Below are 20321 nucleotides of genomic sequence, written 5' to 3' on the forward strand. Positions count from 1 at the left end.
TTATAAAACACACTGTGCATATAAACCAACGCTGCCTCGTTTTTCTTCATCACTGACACTCAGAGATGACTGATGTATTAGCTAATAAACAGCGGTTCTCTTAACAGGTAGTAAACAGAAGAGCAGATTAGAGCGTCTCCTAACAATCCAGCCTCTTACAGCAGCCGAGTGCGTAAAGAGCTCTGATGATTGCAGGGTAAACAACCAACCATCACACTCGCTGTCTCAGAATATTCTCTGCTGAAAAGATCTGCTTACATTAGTGCACATTCTCAGGCTAGTTTATGCTGGTTAGTGCTCAATTCAGATTGACCTAAAATGTAACTATAAAAAAAGAATAATAATTTTTATTCATGCATATATATATACACATATATACATACATATACATATACAGTGCCCTCCAAATGTATTAGAAGAGTAAAGACAAAATTGCTCTGTTGGCTGTAGAGTCAAGACATTTACAAATATGATTAAAAGATGAATATGAGACAAAACTACAGAATGTCACATTTTATTATTGGGTGATTCAACACATTGATGTTTTAGCAGCTAAGAAGTTCAGCACTTTTAGAGTTTCATCCCTCTATCTGATGTGAGCATAAGTATTAGAGCAGTTTCCTCTCAGGTCTTTCTAAGTGATCAGCTGTGTCCTGTTGCATTAATTCTTCAGATATTAAAAGCAGGGATTGTGTCGTATCAGTTATATCCATTACTTCTGTATTCTGAATCTTGCATTCGATGATGACACACACAAACCAGGATGAAGATGAGGGAGCTGACTTTGAGAGAAAAGCAAGCAATTTGGATGCTAAAAGAAAAGAGGAAGTCAATTAGAACTCTAGCAAAAACAAAGGACATGGAGAAATCAAGAGTTTGGAAACCACCAGCAACCAACAATGACCTGATCGGCTGAGAAAACAACAGTATAGTTGATGACAGACAAATCATAAAAGCTGTGAAAATGAACCCTAAAAGATGTGTCTGTAAAATCACCAACAACTTCCAGAAAGCTGGGGTGATGCTCTGACAATCTACTGTCCTCAGGAGACTTTGACACAGAATTACAGATGCTACACAGCAAGATGCAAACCTCTGACCAGCACCAAAAATAGAAAGGCAAGATTAGAGTTTGCAAAAAAGCACAAAGGTGAGCCAGAAGAGTTTTGGAACTGTGTTTATGGACCGATGAGACAAAGATGAACCTTTATCTAAGTGATGGGAAAGCAAAAATGTGGAGAAAAAAAGGGAACTGCAAATGATCCCAAGCATACAGCCTCATCTGTAAAGCATGGTGGAGGTGGTGTCATGGCATGGGCATGCATGGCTGTCTCTGGAACAGGCCCTCTCAACTTTACTGATGACTTAATGTATGATGACAGTAGCAGAATGAATTTGGAAGGGTACAAAACCATCTTGCCTACCAATATTCAAGAAAATGCCACCAGATTCACTGGGAAGTGCTTCATATTGCATCAGGACAATGACCCAAAACACCCTGCCAGTTCAGTCAAGGAATTTATAAGGGCAAAGAAATGGAAAGTCTTAGATTGCCCAAGTCAATCTCAAGATTTAAATCCGATTGAACATCAAGGGATCTGCAACTAAATAATAGCTTTTAATCTTTTATATCTGCCTTATGTTCAACTGTCCCAATACTTATGCTCACATCAATGAGGGGGATGAAACTCTAAAAGTGCTGTTCTTTTTATTTGGTACAACATGTATGTGTTGAAACGGCTAATAATAAAATGTGCCAATCTGTAGTTTTGTCTCATATTTATCTTTTAATCATATTTGCAAATGTCTTGACTCCACAGCCAGCAGAGCAAGATTTTTAATGTTTTTTAAAGAAGTTTCTTCTGCTCATCAAGGCTGTTTCCATTTGATCAAAAATACAAAAAGAATGTTATTTTGTGAAATATTATTGCAATTTAAAATAATAGTTTTCTATTTTAATATACTTTAAAATTTATTTCTGTGATCAAAGCTGAATTTTCAGCATCATTACTCCAGTCTTCAGTGTCACATGATCCTTCAGAGATCCTTCATTCTAATACGCTGATTTATAATCAATGTTGGAAACCGTTGTGCTGCTTCATATTTTTTTGGGACCTGTGATTTTTTTTAGGATTCTCTGATTAATAAAAAGTTAAAAGAATAGCATTTATTTAAAAAATATATATAATATACAATACTATTCAAAAGTTTGGGGTCAGTACATTTTTTATTTCTTCTTTTTTTTTTTAAGAAATTAATACTTTTATTCAGGAGGGATGTGTTCAATGAATAAAAGGTCATAGTAAAGACACATTTTGTTAGAAAAGATTTCTATTTTGAACAAATGCTGCTCTTTTTAACTTTGTATAAAGAATCAAAGAAAAAAGTATCACATGTTCCAAAAAACAATATGAAGCAGCACAACAGTTTCAACACTCATACTAAATCAGCATATTAGAATGATTTCTGAAGGATCATGTGACACTACAGACTGAGTAATGATGCTGAAAATTCAGAAATAAATGATATTTTAAAATATATTAAAATAGGAAACCAATATTAGAAATTGCAATAAGACTTCACAATATTACTGTTTTTCTGTATTTGTATTTATATATATATAAATATATATATAGAAAATGTGTATATGTGTGTGATATGGTTACACTGTAGATCAATCTGAATGTAGTTTTTTGTAAAATATTATATATATATATATAGGCCTATATTTTTTTTGTATAATCACAGATGAACTGTATAATTCACTGTTGCCTTGCAGATGTTTCATGTCTCTCATTTCACTGTGCTCTTTTTCTTCTTACATAATAACATCAATTAAACTCAAATTAATATTTAATGTCCATTTATGTATTTTTGGTTCAGTGCATTAAGCGGGATGTGCGATCAATCAGGTCAAAGGGAGATTGGCTCTTAATTTTCAGAGTGCTTTGAGAGCGGTGCCAAGGCAGAAAGATGTATGGTAGCAGTGTTTACTCCACTGGCTCTCCGGTAAATAAACACACCTCCTGCTAAATGGCGATAGAGACGCTTTACAAGTGTGTTTACACTCCCGTTGGAGGTTTCACTCAGGGCCAGGCAGCATGGACTTGTTCTGCTGGGCTGAGAGAACATTGGGTTCTTTCAGCGTTGCAACGGTTCTACCCACAAGTGGATTAGCTGGAGCCAAGCAAAATGAGGGGTCTTACAGTAAAACTGAGGCTCAAATGATATCCTGTAAGAAGCACACACACAGTTCTAACACTTAGACCAGAAGCAAAACAGTTTTATGTGTCAGTGAGAAGTTCATTGACATGGCAAAGATGTTGGCAAGTGGAATATACAAAGCTGGAGACAGATATAAACAGCTTCTCAAGAACTAACCACAAATTTGTGTGTTAAAGTGCTACACCTGCATGGAATTTTCAATCACAGTGTTTGTTATTTTAGTATTATTTATATACTATTATAGTATTTTGAATTAGTTTTCTTTATATTTATAATTTCATTTTATTTTAAAGGAACACTCCACTTTTTTTTTTAAATATGCTAATTTTACAACTCCCCTATAGTTACAGTTGAGTTTTACCGTTTTTCATTCAGCCGATCTCCGGGTCTGGCGGTAGCACTTTTAGCGTAGCTTAGCATAGATCATTGAATCTGATTAGATAAGATAAGATAAAAGTGCTACAGCCAGACACGGAGATCGGCTGAATGGATTAAAAAACGGTAAAACGCAACTATTTAACTCTTGAGGAGTTGTAAAATGAGCCTATTTCCAAAAAAAGAGGAGTGTTCCTTTAAGCAATTCTGTTATGTGCTTTTGTCGACTTTTTTATTTCTAGTGAGTTTTTCCAACTAATATTTATATTTTATCTCAGCATCATTTAAATTACAAAAAACTATTTTAGTAGTTTTCGATTTATTTGTAGTTAACAATAACAACAATGACAACGATATCCAAAGTTACTTTGCAAGGCCCTTGAGGAACGGTTTACATTATTCATTTTTTTACTTTCCCTGTGACTTTCAGCAGACAATTAATATCGAATGTGTCAGGCTGCATCAATAAAATGTTTTTCTGTTTAGGTCAGATGGCAGCTCAGCACTTGCTGTGCTGACAGAACATCTATCTGGGATCAGATTTGTTGTACAATACCCCATTTCCATACTCATTAACACACTCTGGGTCAACCGCTGTTTTTTTTTCCCCACCTTCACCCTCACTTATCATCCAGCGGTGGCAATCACACAAAGCTTCTGGATTCAGTGTATTCTTAGAAACCATAAATGGTTGCCAGAGACAACAGCTTGAGGCAAAAACGATGGCTTGCTTGGATCAAAACAGCCTTCTAGCATGGCTGCATTTTGAGTAGTGCCAGTGTGGCTCTGAAAGAGCCTCTCTTTAAACAGCCTTTGAACGGTTGTTCTTTGCACTGGGTAATATGTTTTCTTTAATGTTGGTGTTTTTTTCATTTTACGTTCGGCTTCTTTGACACTTAATTGATAGCACAGAGAGAAAAGAAGCAGGAACTAGATTGGGGGGGGGGGGGTTGAAACTCATGTCGATTATACGACCACCACAGATCACTAACTGCCTTTATTATATTATATTACATGTCGGACTGTAATGTTTTTTTAAAAGAAATTAATATTTATCATCATGGATGCTTTAAATTGATCAAAAGTGACAGTAAAGACTTGGTATGTTACAAAAGATTTCTATTTGAAGTAAATGCTGTTCTTTTGAACTTTATTTTCATCAAACAAGCCTGAAGAAATGTATCATGGATTACACAAAAATAAGCAGCACAACTGCTCTTAACATGATAAAAGCACCAAACTACAGCTTAAAATACATTACAGTAGAAAACAGTTATTTGAAATAATATTTAAGTATTTCATTACTGTTCTTACTGAGTTGTTGATCAAATAAATGCAGCCTTGGTGAGCATAAAAGACTCTTTTCTAAAACATAAAAAATTCTCACCGACCCAAATCTTCCAGTAGTGTATCCCTACTTTTGTTACTTTTTGGATCAGTTCACATAAAATCTGGATTCTGTAGCAAATCCTGAGCACTAGGCTATGATTGTGCGTTTGCCATATTTTAACCTAATTTTATTTGTTTTTATTTTCCTTCCTAGATTTGACTATCAAGAGCTGCTCCACAACTCCACCTTCTGTCTTGTTCCCCGCGGTCGGCGCTTGGGGTCATTCCGTTTCCTGGAGTCTTTGCAGGTAAAACATTTTTCAAATGACCCTGAAAACTGAATACAGCCAAGTAGAGCCTTTTAGAGATACAAGAAAGGTTTGGTAGATTATGAAAACAGTCAGGTCTCGGAGCCTCCCAGATAAACAGCACATTAGCCGTCGAGTGGAAAAACTTCCCAGGCGCATATATTCTTGGCGTCCTGGTGGTGTGTGTGAAAGGGCCGGAAGCTCACGGAGGGTGCCCTCGCTTCGACTCTGCCGAGCCGTGCTGAATAGATAAATCCACAGAACGGTGGGTTTGGCAGCCAGCTCGGCCCTCACACTGATTCCTCGGCACTCCCTCGCTCTACTCTGTCTTTTTCTCCCTCTGTGCTTTTCCATATAAGCCCCTGTCTGAGTTCCATAGATCTCTTTTCTTTGGAGGCAGCCAAAGCCACAGAAAGAACTGGCAATTACTAGCACTGCTGAAAGTTCCCCAACAGAGGTTCTCAAACATTTCAGGCCAAGTAGTACCTAGTCAGGGGTAAGACTGGGATTTTAGAGATGGCTGGCACTAAACATTTTCAAATCAAAGGTGGCAGACCGTTACAGCCCTGTTACACTTCTTCATGTTCCTTTTCATTTTTTCAGCAGTGGGTACATTGGCATCTCTGACCGCAAGTCTACAAACTGTGTGAGTGACATAATGCCATCTTTTGATTAATATCCATATTCCTATAATTAAGATAAATCTTGCTGATGTCTCATCAATCCCTTGATTGGCCTTTTTGCAGATTTATTTAGGATGCTTCTAAAACAACATCTATAAGATTTTTCAGTGAAAATCACGTTGTTATGCCAACGTTGCAGTCCAGTTTAAAACATTAATACTATATTTTGGAATTCTGTCTAGTCTGACTAGAAGTGCTCCAAACACACATTATCGATACCGGATTTAAAATTGAGGGATAGGGTATAGGATAAAATAGAATCAAATAAATAACATTTTATAATTCAAAATAAGCACAGATTAATATAGAACATAATCCTAACTGTAGGCTATTTATGGTTTCTAAGCAATGTGGCAGCTATACTACAATTAAACTATCAAAAAATAATAAAATAAATAAAATAAAAAAAAGTGTTTTTTTTTTTTTATTCTGCATAGTAATCAAAATAAACACTTATTAATATAGTCCATTATCCTAACTATAGGCTATTTCTAGTTTCTAAGCAATGTGGCAACTAAAATACAAATAAACAATCAAATAAATTAAATAAAATACAGTTACAGGTGTGTTAAATGAGTTACATTTATTATTAATATTGATCAGATTGAACACGAATAAATAGGCTATAGTTCATCATCCTAACTGTAGGCTGTTTATGGTTTTAACATGACATAAAAATACTAATAAAATAAAATACAGGTTTGAATTTTACAGTGGCTTCAAACGTGGCCCATTCAATTAACAGTAGAACAATCTGTTTTATGAATGTATATGGATCATAACTACAGCAATTTAAATAAAAAATCTGGGTACTAAAAATGAATACTGCAAAAACCACATGCCACAGCATGAGAACTGCTGTTCTAGAACATCCTCTGACCCCTATCATCCAGATCCTGCTTTTTCCCTCTCTAATCTCACAACCTCTCTCTGATGCTGATTCCTCGACACACTCCTTTTAGAAAAATGGCTGTGCAAGCAACCACAGAATGGATCAGTGCCAAGAGGGATCCGTGCTAGTCGGGCGGCCCTAGAGCTATCATCCCAGAGCATGAAACAAAGGCCAGCTCCTGGATCTCTGTGGGCTTAGTAGGCCAAGGTAGCAATCAGTCACCTGAAGCAATTTGTTGCTGTCCGCCCCTGTGTCCTCTAACGCTGTTTAGGATGAAAGCATGGCTGCACACAGCTAGAGGGGGTTTGTTTGATCTTGGCCCGTTCTTAGGATTGCACTCTCTTGTGATTTAATTAAAAATCTTACTGTAGAGCAGAATACGAGCTGAATGACGAAAAGAAGAAGAAGAAAAAAGGCAAACAAGGAATTTGGGAGGAAAAGTAGAGCAACATCAAGATGGAATAGTAAACAAGAGGGAAGGCGAGCAACTCCACTTCAATAAATCATGGACCCCTGTTTCTCTCCTACCTCACCCTCCTATTCGGGGCGAGGGAGATGGGGTAATTAACACATCTGTCTGGCGGTGTGTCTGATAAAAAAGCTGGATGGAGCAGTGAGTCATGCACAGGCCCCTCTGAGACTTCTTGAACAACCAACTGCCTTTTCATCACACGCTATGTATCGCATAACCTTGCCTAAAGGGAAAATCAGATGCACTATGTCTATTTTTCAGTGCATTTGGGGTGAACTTGGTCTGTTTTCTTGTGTGCGTGTTTTTGTTTTTCATTAGATGAATTGATTATGCTGATGCTAATTATAGTCTAAGCCACTGTCTGTCTCCTGTGGTTGTATCCCTCACAGGCCGCTTGTATCCCGGTGTTACTCAGTAATGGCTGGGAGCTACCTTTCTCTGATGTCATCCAGTGGAACCAGGCAGTCATCGAGGGCGACGAGAGACTGTTGCTACAGGTAACAGACCTTCGTGTGAAGAACTCAAATGTCACTTTTCTGAGAAGGGAACATGAGGATGGAAAAAGCTGCTAATTAAAACATGTTGGTAGTTGAAAATACTATGCACAAGAACTTTTTTATCATGAAGATTTCATATGAATGTATAAGGGAAAGTGTGTGTTGTTAGACTGTCACCATTATCTAGTCCTGATGCTATGTGACATGAATATTTAATAAAATATTTAATTTAGGTTCAATTTGTTAACATTAGCTAATGTATAAGGTGTCATGAACTAACAATGAACATTTTAGCGCATTTGTTAAACTTGGTTAATGTTTATTTATATGCTGTTTCTTTGAAATAAAAAAAAATCCTGTAAAAAAAGTAACACAGTTTTCACGAAAATATGAAGCAGCATAACTGTTTTCATCATTGATAGTAAAAAGAAATGTTTCTTGAGCACCACATGAGCATATGTGACCCTGGACCACAAAACCAGTCTTAAGTGTTAATTTTTCAAAATGGAGATTTATACATAACCTGAAAGCTGAATAATCTTTCCATTGATGGTTTGTTAGGATCGGACAATATTTGGCCGAGATAAAACTATTTGAATATCTGGAATCTGAGGGTGCAAAAAAATCTAAATATTGAGAAAATCACCTTTAAAGTTGTCCAAATGAAGTTCTTAGCAAATGCATATTACTAATCAAAAATTAAGTTTTGATATATTTACAGTAAGAAATTTACAAAATATCTTCATGGAATGTGATCTTTACTTAATATCCTAATGATTTTTGGCATAAAAGAAAAATCTATAATTTTGACCCATAGTGTAATTTTGTCTATTGCTACAAATATACCCCAGTGACTTAAGACTGGTTTTGTGGTCCAGGGTCACATATTTGAATGGTTTCTGAAAGATCATGTGACGCTGAAGACTGTCTGCTGAAAATTGAGCTTTGCCATTAAAAAATTAAATCACACTTTAAATATAAACACACACACATATATATATATATATGTTATTTTAAATTGTAGTAATATTTCTGAACAGATGCGTTTTTACTGTATTTTTATCAGATAAATGCAGCCTAGATGAGACATCTTTCAAAAACAAACAAAAAAAATGTAATCTTATGACCCCAAATTTTTGAATGGTTGAACATTAATTTATATAATTTTTTTAAATAAATTTACAACTTGAAATGTTACAAAGTATTAGTATATGTAGAAATTAACATTAACCAAGATTAATGAATAAGTATGTCACAAAATATAAATTCCAACCACAATAAGCTGATCAGAACCCCTATGTGAATTAACATGTTTGCTAATTCAATTGCACTTTATAGTTGCATTTTATAGTGTATTTATAAAGTATTTTATTATGTGAAGCTAAAAACACCTCCCTAGAGCATACCATCAGTTTTTTTCCAGATATTGTCCAAATGACTGTAAATAAATACAGTAAGTTCACAAAAAGATGATATGATATTGATTAGAGTTTGAATCTATTGTATTAATTTACCTGTATGCCTATGCTATCTTTCCTCTAAAACAAAACAAATGGCGTTGCAATAAGACGAACATTGCAACAATATTACTGTAATGTTCCTGTAATGTAAGTCCTCTGCTTTCAATAAAATCGATAAATGAGAGATTAAAGATGGCACCAATGAAACGAGTCAGCTGTATCAAAAAGACGCGACAGACATAAAATTAGCGTTGGTTTCAAAACATAGGCCTATACAGCTTTGCCACGGTCGACGATGAATATAATAGATTTTAATAAGACATATAAATAATTCAAATTGAAAAATACCTCCAGTTTTTATAGGCTAGTTCATTTTAGCTCTACAAAACAGCTATGTTGCTTGAAATGGAAAACGGCTATTCCTTACATTATTTTAATGTCACGTCGTAAATCTAAACACACTGGTTCGTAGCGCAACTAGTTTTTACAGTTTACTGCACTTAGTTATTCTTCTCCCACATTCACAAAAAAATCTATTACTTCCGCGATGAAAAATAAGGTGGGTAGCATTTCACTGCAAAACACTTTTGTCATTGCTGCACATTTGTGCCTGGAAGAGTTTGTGGAGGTGGTCGACTGGTAGAAACTGGATACTAAGGTTTTTATAGGAACACCAATTAGCCTCACCGGTGAGTTCTTTGTCACTTTGTTCCCTCAGGTACCTTCCACGGTGCGGGCTGTGGGCATTGACAGGGTGCTGGCTCTCAGACAGCGTACACAGATGCTCTGGGAAGCCTACTTCTCCTCCGTGGATAAGATTGTACTCACCACACTGGAGGTGAGAGCTGGGTCAGTTTAGATGTGTATACAGCGGCGAATCTGACAGAGAGGAAGGTCTGTCAGGGGAAATTAAACCAGTGCAGGATGGCATACATCGTTAGCACATACTTAGTCCCCTGCCCTTAGGTTAATTGGAAAATGAACTGTCAATTTTGAACAAAAGTATGGCTTTGGTCTGCCCTCTGCTGGCCAGCAGGTGAAAATGGTCATCTTTAAAACCAATAGGGATTAAAAGTGCTTTTGTGATTGTTATATTTAATGCTGCCGTCTTGCTATCTGTCAGATCATAAAGGACAGAGTGTACTCGCACATCTCCAGAAATAAATTCATGTGGAATGCCTTACCTGGAGGGCTGCTGGTTCTGCCCGAGTACTCAACGCACCTGGCACACTACCCCTTCTATTACTTAAACCTCGGTAAGCCTGTGCCAAATCTTTTAAAATATTTTGTAGTATGCATATTTATTTGGAATGGAATACTAGATGTACTTCATAAACTACGCTTTTAAAAATAAAATGTTTATTATTGGCATCTATGAAACTCCAATCTTTCCATTGCACAAAATGTTCTTTATAGTGGGGAAAAAAATTCAAATTCGAATGGAATAACAAGCAAGCAAATAATGAATAATAACAAAATGTACATTATGAACAAACAATAAATGTTTAAACATTTGTATTCTTCGTTGTTGTCACATGACCTCATTATTGTGTATTGCATGTTGTACTCAGTGAATAGGATCCACTTATTTTAGCTATTTAGCATTTCCATCAAATTTTGTGTAAAATGTGTTTTATAATATATAAATCAAATAATGAGCCAAGAAAGAAGAAAAATAACAGTGATAGTTTGCCATTTCAAACATTGTGCCATTGAGCACTGTACTAAGTAAATAGTATGGATAGTGTCTTAATGGCAAAGGACACTCACTCTTTTTCCTCTGTTGATGTAGGAATCAGTCCAGGTCAGGAGTTCACTGCTGTAATTCATGCCACCTCACCTCTGGTCTCCCAGTCTCAGCCAATCATGAAGCTTCTTCAGGTCGTCTCCAAATCAAAATACTGCTCACAGGTACAGTACTGCAAAGTCGGTGTTTATAAAAAAAATAAAGAGTAATATGCATTTTTACAAACTTAAAGTAGCAGCTATTGCACCACTAAGGAATGACCTTTTGTTCAATGATATCAATGTAGATCCACATCAGTTCAGTGTTAATATAGTTGGACACCGACAAAAGCCAACAAGAAGACATATCAGCCAGTTTGGTGTGCATGCTGTGATAGTGTGTGTTCTTGTTTGGGTTTCTTGTCAGATCATCATCCTGTGGAACAGTGAGAAGCCGCCCCCTCACCGGAGTAAGTGGCCGCCTATGCCAGTGCCCCTTATCATCACAGATGGCAGAAGGAAAGTGAGTATTCAAGTGAGAGAACAGTCAAGTCATGTCTGTGAGCAGTGGCGAGATCTTGCGCTCTCTCTCTCCAACTCGTGTCTCACTCAGCTCTTTTCTTTGCCACCTTCTGTGCTTGCAGACAAGCAGCCGTTTCCTGCCTCATGCAGCTATTGAGACGGAGGCAGTTTTGAGCCTAGATGAAGACACAGTGCTGTTGACCAGCGAGGTATAGAGTTTCCTCTTCATCCTGCATGGTTTTATTTCACTTTCATCTATTTTAAATTAAACTTTCATTTATTTATTAAAATTGTGATCATTATTTTATTTATAGTATACATTTTATTCCACGATTTTAAAATTAAGTTTGTGTATTTTATGTGTATTTAAACTTATATATACTTATATTTATAAGATGCTATAATCATTTTATAATTTTTTATTCTTATATTTTCAGTCTATTTTATTTTAGTTTTAGTAATTGTGTTGTGTTTTATCATTTTTTTATATTTTTTGTTTTTATTCATTTTTATTTATTTTAGTACACGTTAAATTAAATGAAAATTAAAAATGTTTGTTTCATCTTGTTCTTATCTAACATGCATTTTATAAATTTCAAATTTTCATGTTTTTATCTGATATTTAAATTTTTCATGTGTGTGTATGTGTATATATATATATATATATACATATATATACATATATATATAAACAAAAACTTCAAATTTTCATGTAAATTTTTGAAGCTTGTTTTTATAATATTTATATTTTATTTCAGATTCATTGCAATCACTTAAAACAATTTTAATAGCTTTGCTATTATAGTTGATTGGGAATTCTAGTAGATGACCTGGGTCATAAAAAGTCTAAACTAAATGAAATAAATCAGATTACATTGATTTGACACAGCTAATTCATGTTTTTCCTCTGTAATCCGACACTTCCAGATCAATTTTGCTTTCCATGTGTGGCGAAGTTTCCCTGAGAGGATTGTTGGCTACCCTCCCAGAAGCCATTTCTGGGACCCAGTAAAAAAAGCCTGGGGCTATACCTCTAAATGGACCAACGAGTACTCCATCGTCCTCACCGGAGCGGCGTTTTATCACAGGTAATTGGCTGCAGTTGACATATCCTGACAGTGTCGACGTCTCTCACGCTCCATCAAGCTCTCTAACATGATCAGCGGAGACAGTGCTCTTTATTATGCGCTGATGTCTTTGCGTCTCACAGGTACTACCATCACCTGTTCTCTCACTACCTGCCCTCCTCTCTGCGAGCGCTGGTGGATCGCACCTCTAACTGTGAGGATATCCTGATGAATTTCCTGGTCTCCTCTGTGACACACCTGCCACCGATTAAAGTAGCGCAGAGGAAGCAGTACAAAGAGATGCCCACCCTGCAGGTGAGGCCAGAGAGCCAACATTTTGTACTTACAATTCTGTTCATAAGTTTAGAACATGATTTACAATCTTAAAGAGATAGTTCACTTAAAAAAAAAGGTGTTTTAGGTCATTGTTTTATGAGTGATAAAGTGAGTGCTAACATTTGTTAGCGTTATGGAAGAATGACTTGATTTGAGACAATTGTCTCAAAGTTTTTTGGTAGTTTTAGTCTATTTTGGAAGTGAAATTTATTGCTGTGCCAAGCTGAAAGTTGGTAATGAGAACTGTGTCCTAGCAATTGTAAAAAAAAAAAAAAAAAAAAATACTATAGTGTGATATATTTTTGACGTCTTTATTTCCTGTCCACTCTAAGGGCACTAAGATGGCCCCATGGACGAACCCTGAGCACTTTACCCAGAGGCAGGAGTGTGTCAACACCTTTGCAAGCTGGTTTGGTTACATGCCTCTGGTGCACTCTCAGTTTCGCCTGGACCCCGTACTCTTCAAGGACCACGTGTCTGTCCTGCGCAAGAGATACAAAGACCTGGAGCACGTCTGAGCCAAGCGTAACGAGTGGCGATGGGTCACAAATTGATACTCATGCTGATGGAGAGACTTATCTCTATCCCTCTGCCACTGGCTGCTAGCTTGTGGCGGCCAGCTGGTGGACAAGAGACGGGTTTTTGCCTCTTATAACCAGTTCTCAATTTATGACTGACAGCTTCATGGATGAGAAAACATCACAGATCTGTCAATCATTCCAGCTGCTGATTGACTGGAGGAGTTTGCAGCATTAAGGGTGCCTAATGGTGCATTGGACTAACACATGTCACAAAGCAACTGACTGATTACATGAAGTGGTAATTACATGACCAATAAAATAATTCCGAAATGCAAACAGTGTGTGTGGCTGTATTTGTGAAATTATGGTTTTATTTTGCTGTTCCCAGCAACTGTGCCTAAAACTATTACCCAACATGTCGGTAGTTAATAAATAATAAATAAAAAAATTATCTTCAATATCAAGACATTTGATGAAAAAGTAAAAATTTTTGTGACGAATCTTTTATTGTTTAGACAATTTAGAGTTGAACTGGATTAGAAGACTACAATTTATATGAAAACATATGGAAAAGTTGTATAATCAGACACGCAAGCAAAGGACTGAAAGAGTCAATTGTAATGAATTGTTCAAAAACATTCTTGGACTCAGGTTTTTAGTTTAATATATTTTAAAATGCGATTTATTCCTGTGATGGCAAAGCTGAATTTTCTGCATCATTACTCCAGTCTTCAGTGTCACATGATCCTTCAGAAATCATTCTAATTTGCTGCTCATAAAAAGATTTCTTATTATCATCAATGTTGAAAACAGTTGTGCTGCTTAATATTTTTATGGAAACAGTGTCAAATGTTTTCAGAAATCTTTGATTAATAGAAATGAAAAAGAACAGCATTTACTTAAAATATCAAAACTTTTTTAACAATATAAATGTTTAGTTCTAGATATAATGGCATATAATTGCTGTTGTGAATTCTGTTTTTGTATTTCCTAAAAGAAAAGACATGACAAAACAGTTTTTTTTTTTTTTTTGTAAAAGTCTTTAGTTTACAAAAACTATCATCCTGCAATTAATTAGGTTTTGTTTTCCAGGCGATCCTTTCTCCAGAAGGCAGATATCAGGAGTGTAATGCAGAGATCAGGAAAACACACACTCGACCTGAGTACATATTTGCTGAGGAGCAACAGTGTGAAACACATCACACAGTTCAATGCACAAAAGACCATAGTGTAGGCACTATTATTTACAAAGCTCAGTCCGCAGTGCTCATTTATCATTCCAACAAAATGGCTAGCTTACATCATCTGCATGGCTTTTACATTACTTCCCGTTTCTGATGCTAATTCAGTGCTTTGATGCAGTAGTTATTAATCAGAGCATTGGGATTTAGCACTGTAAATAAGGCAGGACCACAAAGAGCTACCAAGCCTGAGCTCATTTGTCAAGATGACATATTATGTGGCATTTGCACGAGCAGTGAATGAATGGAAGTCTGCCATCCACTGCTATCTGTGTGATAGCACCTGAATGTGTGAGAGTGAGAAGACTGTAGATGAGGGCTGATGGAAGATGGTCAGATGTTTACTAGGAAGTGTACCGCTGTCATTTTCGCATGGTGAGCATGGCATTGACGTCCCACAGGAGGTTCCTCATCTGGTCCATTAGCACCTTCATCTCCTGGTTCTTCTGCCTCACTTTCTGTTAAAAAACACGAGTGGAGAAGTTCAGAGCACTATTATTACATGCAAAGTTATTACATGCATCGTTTAAAAAAACTTTTTTTTAAAGAAATTAATACTTTTATTCAACTAGGATACATAAATCTGGCCAAAAATGATAGTAAAGACATTAATAATGTTACAAAAATATTCTTTTCTGAAATTTATATTCATCAAAGAAACCTGATAAAAAGTTTCCACAAAAATATTACACAGCACAACTGTTTTCAACATTGATAAGAAATATTTCTTGAGCAGCAAATCAGCATTTATAATGGTTTCTGAAGGATCATGTGACAATGAAGACTGGAGTAATGATGCTGAAAATTCAGCTTTGCCATCACAGGAATAAATTACATTTTAAATTGTAATAATAATATATTTTATGATTAAATTATATTTTAATCTACAAATTATAATTCCTTAATTTAAACATACATTATACAACCAGAATTCCGGAAATGTTGGGACGTTTTTTTAAATTTGAATAAAATGGAAACTAAAAGAACTTCAAATAACATGAGCCAATATTTTATTCACAATAGAACATGGATAACATAAATGTTTAAACTGAGAAATTTTACAATTGTATGCACAAAATGAGCTCATTTCAAATTTGATGCCTGCTACAGGTCTAAAAGTAATTGGGACTGGGGCATGTTTACCATGGTGTAGCATCTCCTTTTCTTTTCAAAACAGTTTGAAGACGTCTGGGCATCGAGGTTATGAGTTTCTGGAGTTTTGGTGTTGGAATTTGGTCCCATACTTGCCTGATATAGGTTTCCAACAGCTGAACACCCCCATACCATCAGAGATGCTGGCTTTTGAACTGAACGCTGATAACACGCTTGAAGGTCTCCCTTCTTTTTAGCCTGGAGGACACGGTGTCCACGATTTCCAACAAGAATGTCAAATTTGGACTCATCTGACCATAGAACACTTTTCCACTTTGAAACAGTCCATTTTAAATGAGCTTTGGCCCACAGGACAGGACTTTAGTTGGCATCTGCAAATGGCACGGTGGATTGTGTTTACCGACAGTGGTTTCTGGAAGTATTCCTGGGCCCATTTAGTAATGTCAATTACAGAATCACGCTGATGAGTGATGCAGTGTTGTCTAATGGCCCGAAGACCATGGGCATCCAACAAAGGTCTTCAGCCTTGTCCTTTACACACATACATTTCTCCAGTTTCTCTGAATCTTTTGATGATGCAATGCACTGTAGATGATGCATTACACGCACAATCTTTTTACGCACTCTTTCACAGATTGGAGAACCTCTGCCCATCTTTACTTCTGAGAGACTCTGCCTCTCAAAGACATCCCTTTTATAGCTAATCATGTTACAGACCTGATGTCAATTAACTTAATTAGTTGCTAGATATTCTCCCAGCTGAATCTTTTCAAAATTTCTTGCTTTTTCAGCCCTTTGTTGCCCCCGTGCCAACTTTTTTGAGACCTGTAGCAGGCATCAAATTTGAAATGAGCTCATTTAATGGATAAAAGTGTAAAATTTCTCAGTTTAAACATTTGTTATGTTCTCTATGTTCTATTGTGAATAAAATATTGGCTCATCTGATTTGAAAATCGTTTAGTTTTCATTTTATTAAAATTTAAAAAAACGTCCCAACATTTCCAGAATTCGGGTTGTATATATTTGCAAATTATAATTTGCAGATAAGAATAAAAATTATGATAGCATTAAAAAGATTTTTAAAATGATATAAATCCAAATTTGAATATTATATTTGAAAACAGTTGAATACAGTTGTTTTTTTTCACCTAAATAAAAGAGCATAACATCTTGAAGGTATATACTGCAGTATGTTCAGAGATATGAAACAATGAAACAAACCTCTAGAACCTCCTGTCTCTCCTGAATAACAGCTGGGCTGCACGGCTCCACTCTCACAGGTGTTGTCTCTTCCCCCACATAAGGAACCAGCTGGAAGGATGGAAGAAAACACATTATTCAAATGATATCTGTAATAATAACTATCTCCTGAAATTGAATCTGATTTGAATTAATGATTTAAAAAAAAAACATCTGAGACAAATAATGAAAAAGCTTCCATTTCACTTTTTTTTGCATTTAATGCTAATTTTAACAGTACATTTTTCAAAAATATGCATTCTCTCTTAAAATGCTTCAAACTAAAACTATATTTCCAGGATTATTACATTTTAAATTTCCAATGCAGTCTCTGACTTACTACAGGCCCTAATGTAGTATATACATATAAAACTTACCACAAAAAGGAAAACAACTAAACCTATTTCAGAGCTTGGTTTCGAAGCTTTTCGGTTTGCCAAGGCATAATATTTATTTAGAAAATGCTTGATTTATTCAGCAAAGATCTGACTTGATTCACAGATCTTGCAGCCCACAAAGGATTTCAAAACACTTGTTGACTGTTCATACTGCCCTGATGGAAACAGGATTCTTGAGAGGCTAACTGTTTTTCCACACTATTCTTAATATTGAGTATAGTAGCTAATAATACACAACATCACAGCTACCTATAATAGCATGAAATGAAACTGTGTTGCTTTATTGCTGTGGGTGGTCGCTGGTAAGTTAAATATTGCTGCAAGCATTATACAAGTTTTTAATAAATCCACATATACTCTGTAAGAAAGTTGTTTATTCAATTTACATAATACATACAAGTAACTTTACATGTAAATCTATTTTAGTCTTGCAGTCTGACTATGAGACGATGTGAGGCCAAGTAAGCCTAGCTGCTTAATTTGCTATTGTTTAAAAAATGTTTTAATAACATTAATTCCATAATGTACAGTATTGTAATGAATTCAACTAAGCATGATATGTAATTTCAAATCATGTTAATACTGAGTGCTATCATTGTATTAAATGGTATCTATGACTTTGGGATTACCAGTATTTTGTTCATCTAAACCCTTTATGATCAGTTCATGTTAATAAGTAGTCTGTAATTCTGCTATAAAGATCTCCCTGAATTTACATTACATGCTATCAGAATTTCTTCTTACGTTTTAGCCATATAAATACCAGCAACTGCACCAAATTGAGTACGAGTATGAGCTCCATATTCTCATTATATCATACTTTATGATATATGATGTATCAAATATGATACAAAACATTTTTTGCTTTATTTTAGTGCTGGGCAACGATTAATCGTGATTGATCGCATCTAAAATAAAAGTTTTTGTGTACATAATATATGTGTGTGTGCCGTGTATATGTATTACGTGTATATAAAGACACACACATACAAAATATATATTTAGAAGATATTTACATGTATATATTTATTTCATATAATTTATATGATATATAAACATATTTAATATATAAACATAACATTTTTCTTAAATATATACATGCATGTGTGCATATTTATATATACATAATAAATATACACAGCACACACACATGTATTATGTCCACAAAAACTTTTATTTTGGATGCAATTAATCGTTGCCCAGCACTAGTTTTTGTTTCATCTAAAGGTTAAAAAACATTATCTGACTATTATTTCATGTTAAGCTTTACAGTGTTAATAAAAATGTATTTCTAAACACAATACATTCCTTACTTTCTACAAAAAAACATAGACATAGATATAAAACATCTAAAAATGTTTTTAATTAAATGTCAATTGTGACATAAAAGTGTATTTCAGAATAAGTGAAATGACCATTAAATATTTAACTAGGAAAAGGGCTGTGTTTATCGAAAGGCCACATGAACAAACAGAAGAGGATATATTGCACATCAATAAACATGGATGAGACTCACCTCAGCTGGAGATTCCTGGATGTCTGGTGTCATTTCTACACAGCGTTCATATAGCAGACGCAGCTTACGGAAGAGCAGTGTCAGCTGACGCAGATGCTCCTGCAGCTTCCCAAAGCGGTCCTGATACGCTGCCTGACTCTGTGTCACACCGTTGGGAAGCTAGAAGAGCACAACCACATTTTTCATTTTATTAAATATTAGTGTGTTTGATTTGTGGTGCATGTGCTTTTTAGAAGCTATTCTGATTATAATAGATATTGATATTAATGATCAATATATGGCATTATTTGTTAAATAAATAAATAGTACTAATAATATAATTATATGTCTTGATTTGATCAAATGTTGCACTTCAGATACCCTGTATATCTAAACATCACGGATGGAAAATCACCTGAGTGGCCCGTGTGATCTGGAAGATCTCCATAGTGCGTGTGACGATGTCCTGGACAGTCTCCTGACCGATGCGGCACAGGTAAACGGGAGAGATTTCCCGCAGGGCACTTTGTGGGGGCATCCCAGGCTGCGCAAGGCCAGGAGGCATGTGTGTCTGCTGCTGCTGCTGAGGGGGCATGCCAGGCATACCCGGACCAAGCCCCTTCTGCGGGAGTGGAGCAGACATCTAAAAACAGAAGTCATTCATGGAGTCGGCTAAACAAAAAAAGTGGAAGCGTGCTTATGGAATAAAAACTATTTATCTGTTTATTTATGAATGGATGAGACAGAACGGACGGAGCACTGAATTCCGCGCTCCAAATTCGGACTACGGGCTTTGTGTTGAAACTCACTGCGCTTATTGCTGTTGCTCCTGGTCCGTAACTAGTTTACTTCTGGTGGATAATAGTAATAATTGCTAAACAAATGTGGGACTTCTCCACTCGCTCACATCAAAGTCCCTTGATTTCAAACAGAGCCGCATTAGCCATGACCTGTTTCATCATTTCCTGCTTCCTGTGTTACATAGAGGTACTTGTAAATCCAGCCGAGAAAACCAAAGCAAAGCATTGTTGAATTATTATTGAATTCATTTGTTTTAGGTTTAATATTGTGGGTTCTATTAATGTTTGTTTTATATTAATATTATAATTATTGATGGTATATTTTATTGTTATTATTTATATTTTATTTATACCATTATTCATGTACTATATTCAATAAGAATTGTTTATCTTTTTAGTGTTTTATTTAATTGTATTCATTTTTAATTAATTGTAGATGTTGGTATTATTAATGTTAATGTATTATAATATAACATACTATTAATATTTGCACTCGATACCATATTTATGCGCCTAATGTAAACCTGAGTCCCAATGTGCATACTATCAATCCTAAATTCTATGTGATATTAGTAATTTTCAATTCTATTTAGGGCAGATGGGGTGGATAGTATGCACATTGG

General features: G+C 35.5%; 2 protein-coding genes across 4 annotated transcripts in view; one reads left to right on the forward strand and one right to left on the reverse strand.

Moving 5' to 3' along the window:
* Positions 1-13839, forward strand: part of LOC306885737 (exostosin-1c) — a 56331-nt gene extending 42492 nt beyond the window's left edge. For both annotated transcript variants that reach the window (XM_079442477.1, XM_079442476.1), the window contains exons 3-12: positions 5144-5237; positions 7674-7781; positions 9960-10079; positions 10365-10497; positions 11034-11152; positions 11394-11489; positions 11611-11697; positions 12416-12576; positions 12699-12870; positions 13224-13839. In XM_079442477.1, coding sequence (XP_079298603.1) covers positions 5144-5237; positions 7674-7781; positions 9960-10079; positions 10365-10497; positions 11034-11152; positions 11394-11489; positions 11611-11697; positions 12416-12576; positions 12699-12870; positions 13224-13409 — 1276 coding nt within the window. In that variant the 3' untranslated portion in view covers positions 13410-13839. The remainder of the gene's footprint in view (positions 1-5143; positions 5238-7673; positions 7782-9959; positions 10080-10364; positions 10498-11033; positions 11153-11393; positions 11490-11610; positions 11698-12415; positions 12577-12698; positions 12871-13223) is intronic.
* Positions 13840-13904: 65 nt separating this feature from the next.
* LOC306885129 (mediator of RNA polymerase II transcription subunit 30-like) lies at positions 13905-19879 on the reverse strand. Of its 2 annotated transcripts, none has more exons than XM_079441474.1 (5): positions 19708-19879; positions 19314-19541; positions 18920-19078; positions 16988-17077; positions 13905-15111 (listed from the first exon to the last, which is right to left on the reverse strand). In XM_079441474.1, exons 2-5 carry the CDS (start codon positions 19539-19541, stop codon positions 15016-15018), a joined length of 573 nt encoding a protein of 190 aa, XP_079297600.1. In that variant the 5' UTR covers positions 19708-19879; the 3' UTR covers positions 13905-15015. The 2 variants fall into 2 exon arrangements, with proteins under 2 accessions (XP_079297600.1, XP_079297601.1); XM_079441475.1 differs by having other exon boundaries at positions 14445-15111; positions 19314-19520; positions 19708-19874.
* Positions 19880-20321: the final 442 nt, after the last annotated feature.

The sequence above is a fragment of the Barbus barbus genome (assembly GCF_936440315.1).
Source record: "Barbus barbus genome assembly, chromosome: 19".
Classification (NCBI taxonomy): domain Eukaryota; kingdom Metazoa; phylum Chordata; class Actinopteri; order Cypriniformes; family Cyprinidae; genus Barbus; species Barbus barbus.

Bases quoted from the DNA above. Each gene is read 5' to 3' on its own strand.
- LOC306885129 (XM_079441474.1), bottom strand. From the start codon at position 19,541: ATGTCTGCTCCACTCCCGCAGAAGGGGCTTGGTCCGGGTATGCCTGGC. The intron at 19,079-19,313 runs GTGATTTTCCAT...GTGCTCTTCTAG, and splicing joins AGATCACACGGGCCACTCAG to CTTCCCAACGGTGTGACACA. The intron at 15,112-16,987 runs GTTTGTTTCATT...GTTTTTTAACAG, and splicing joins AGAGACAGGAGGTTCTAGAG to AAAGTGAGGCAGAAGAACCA.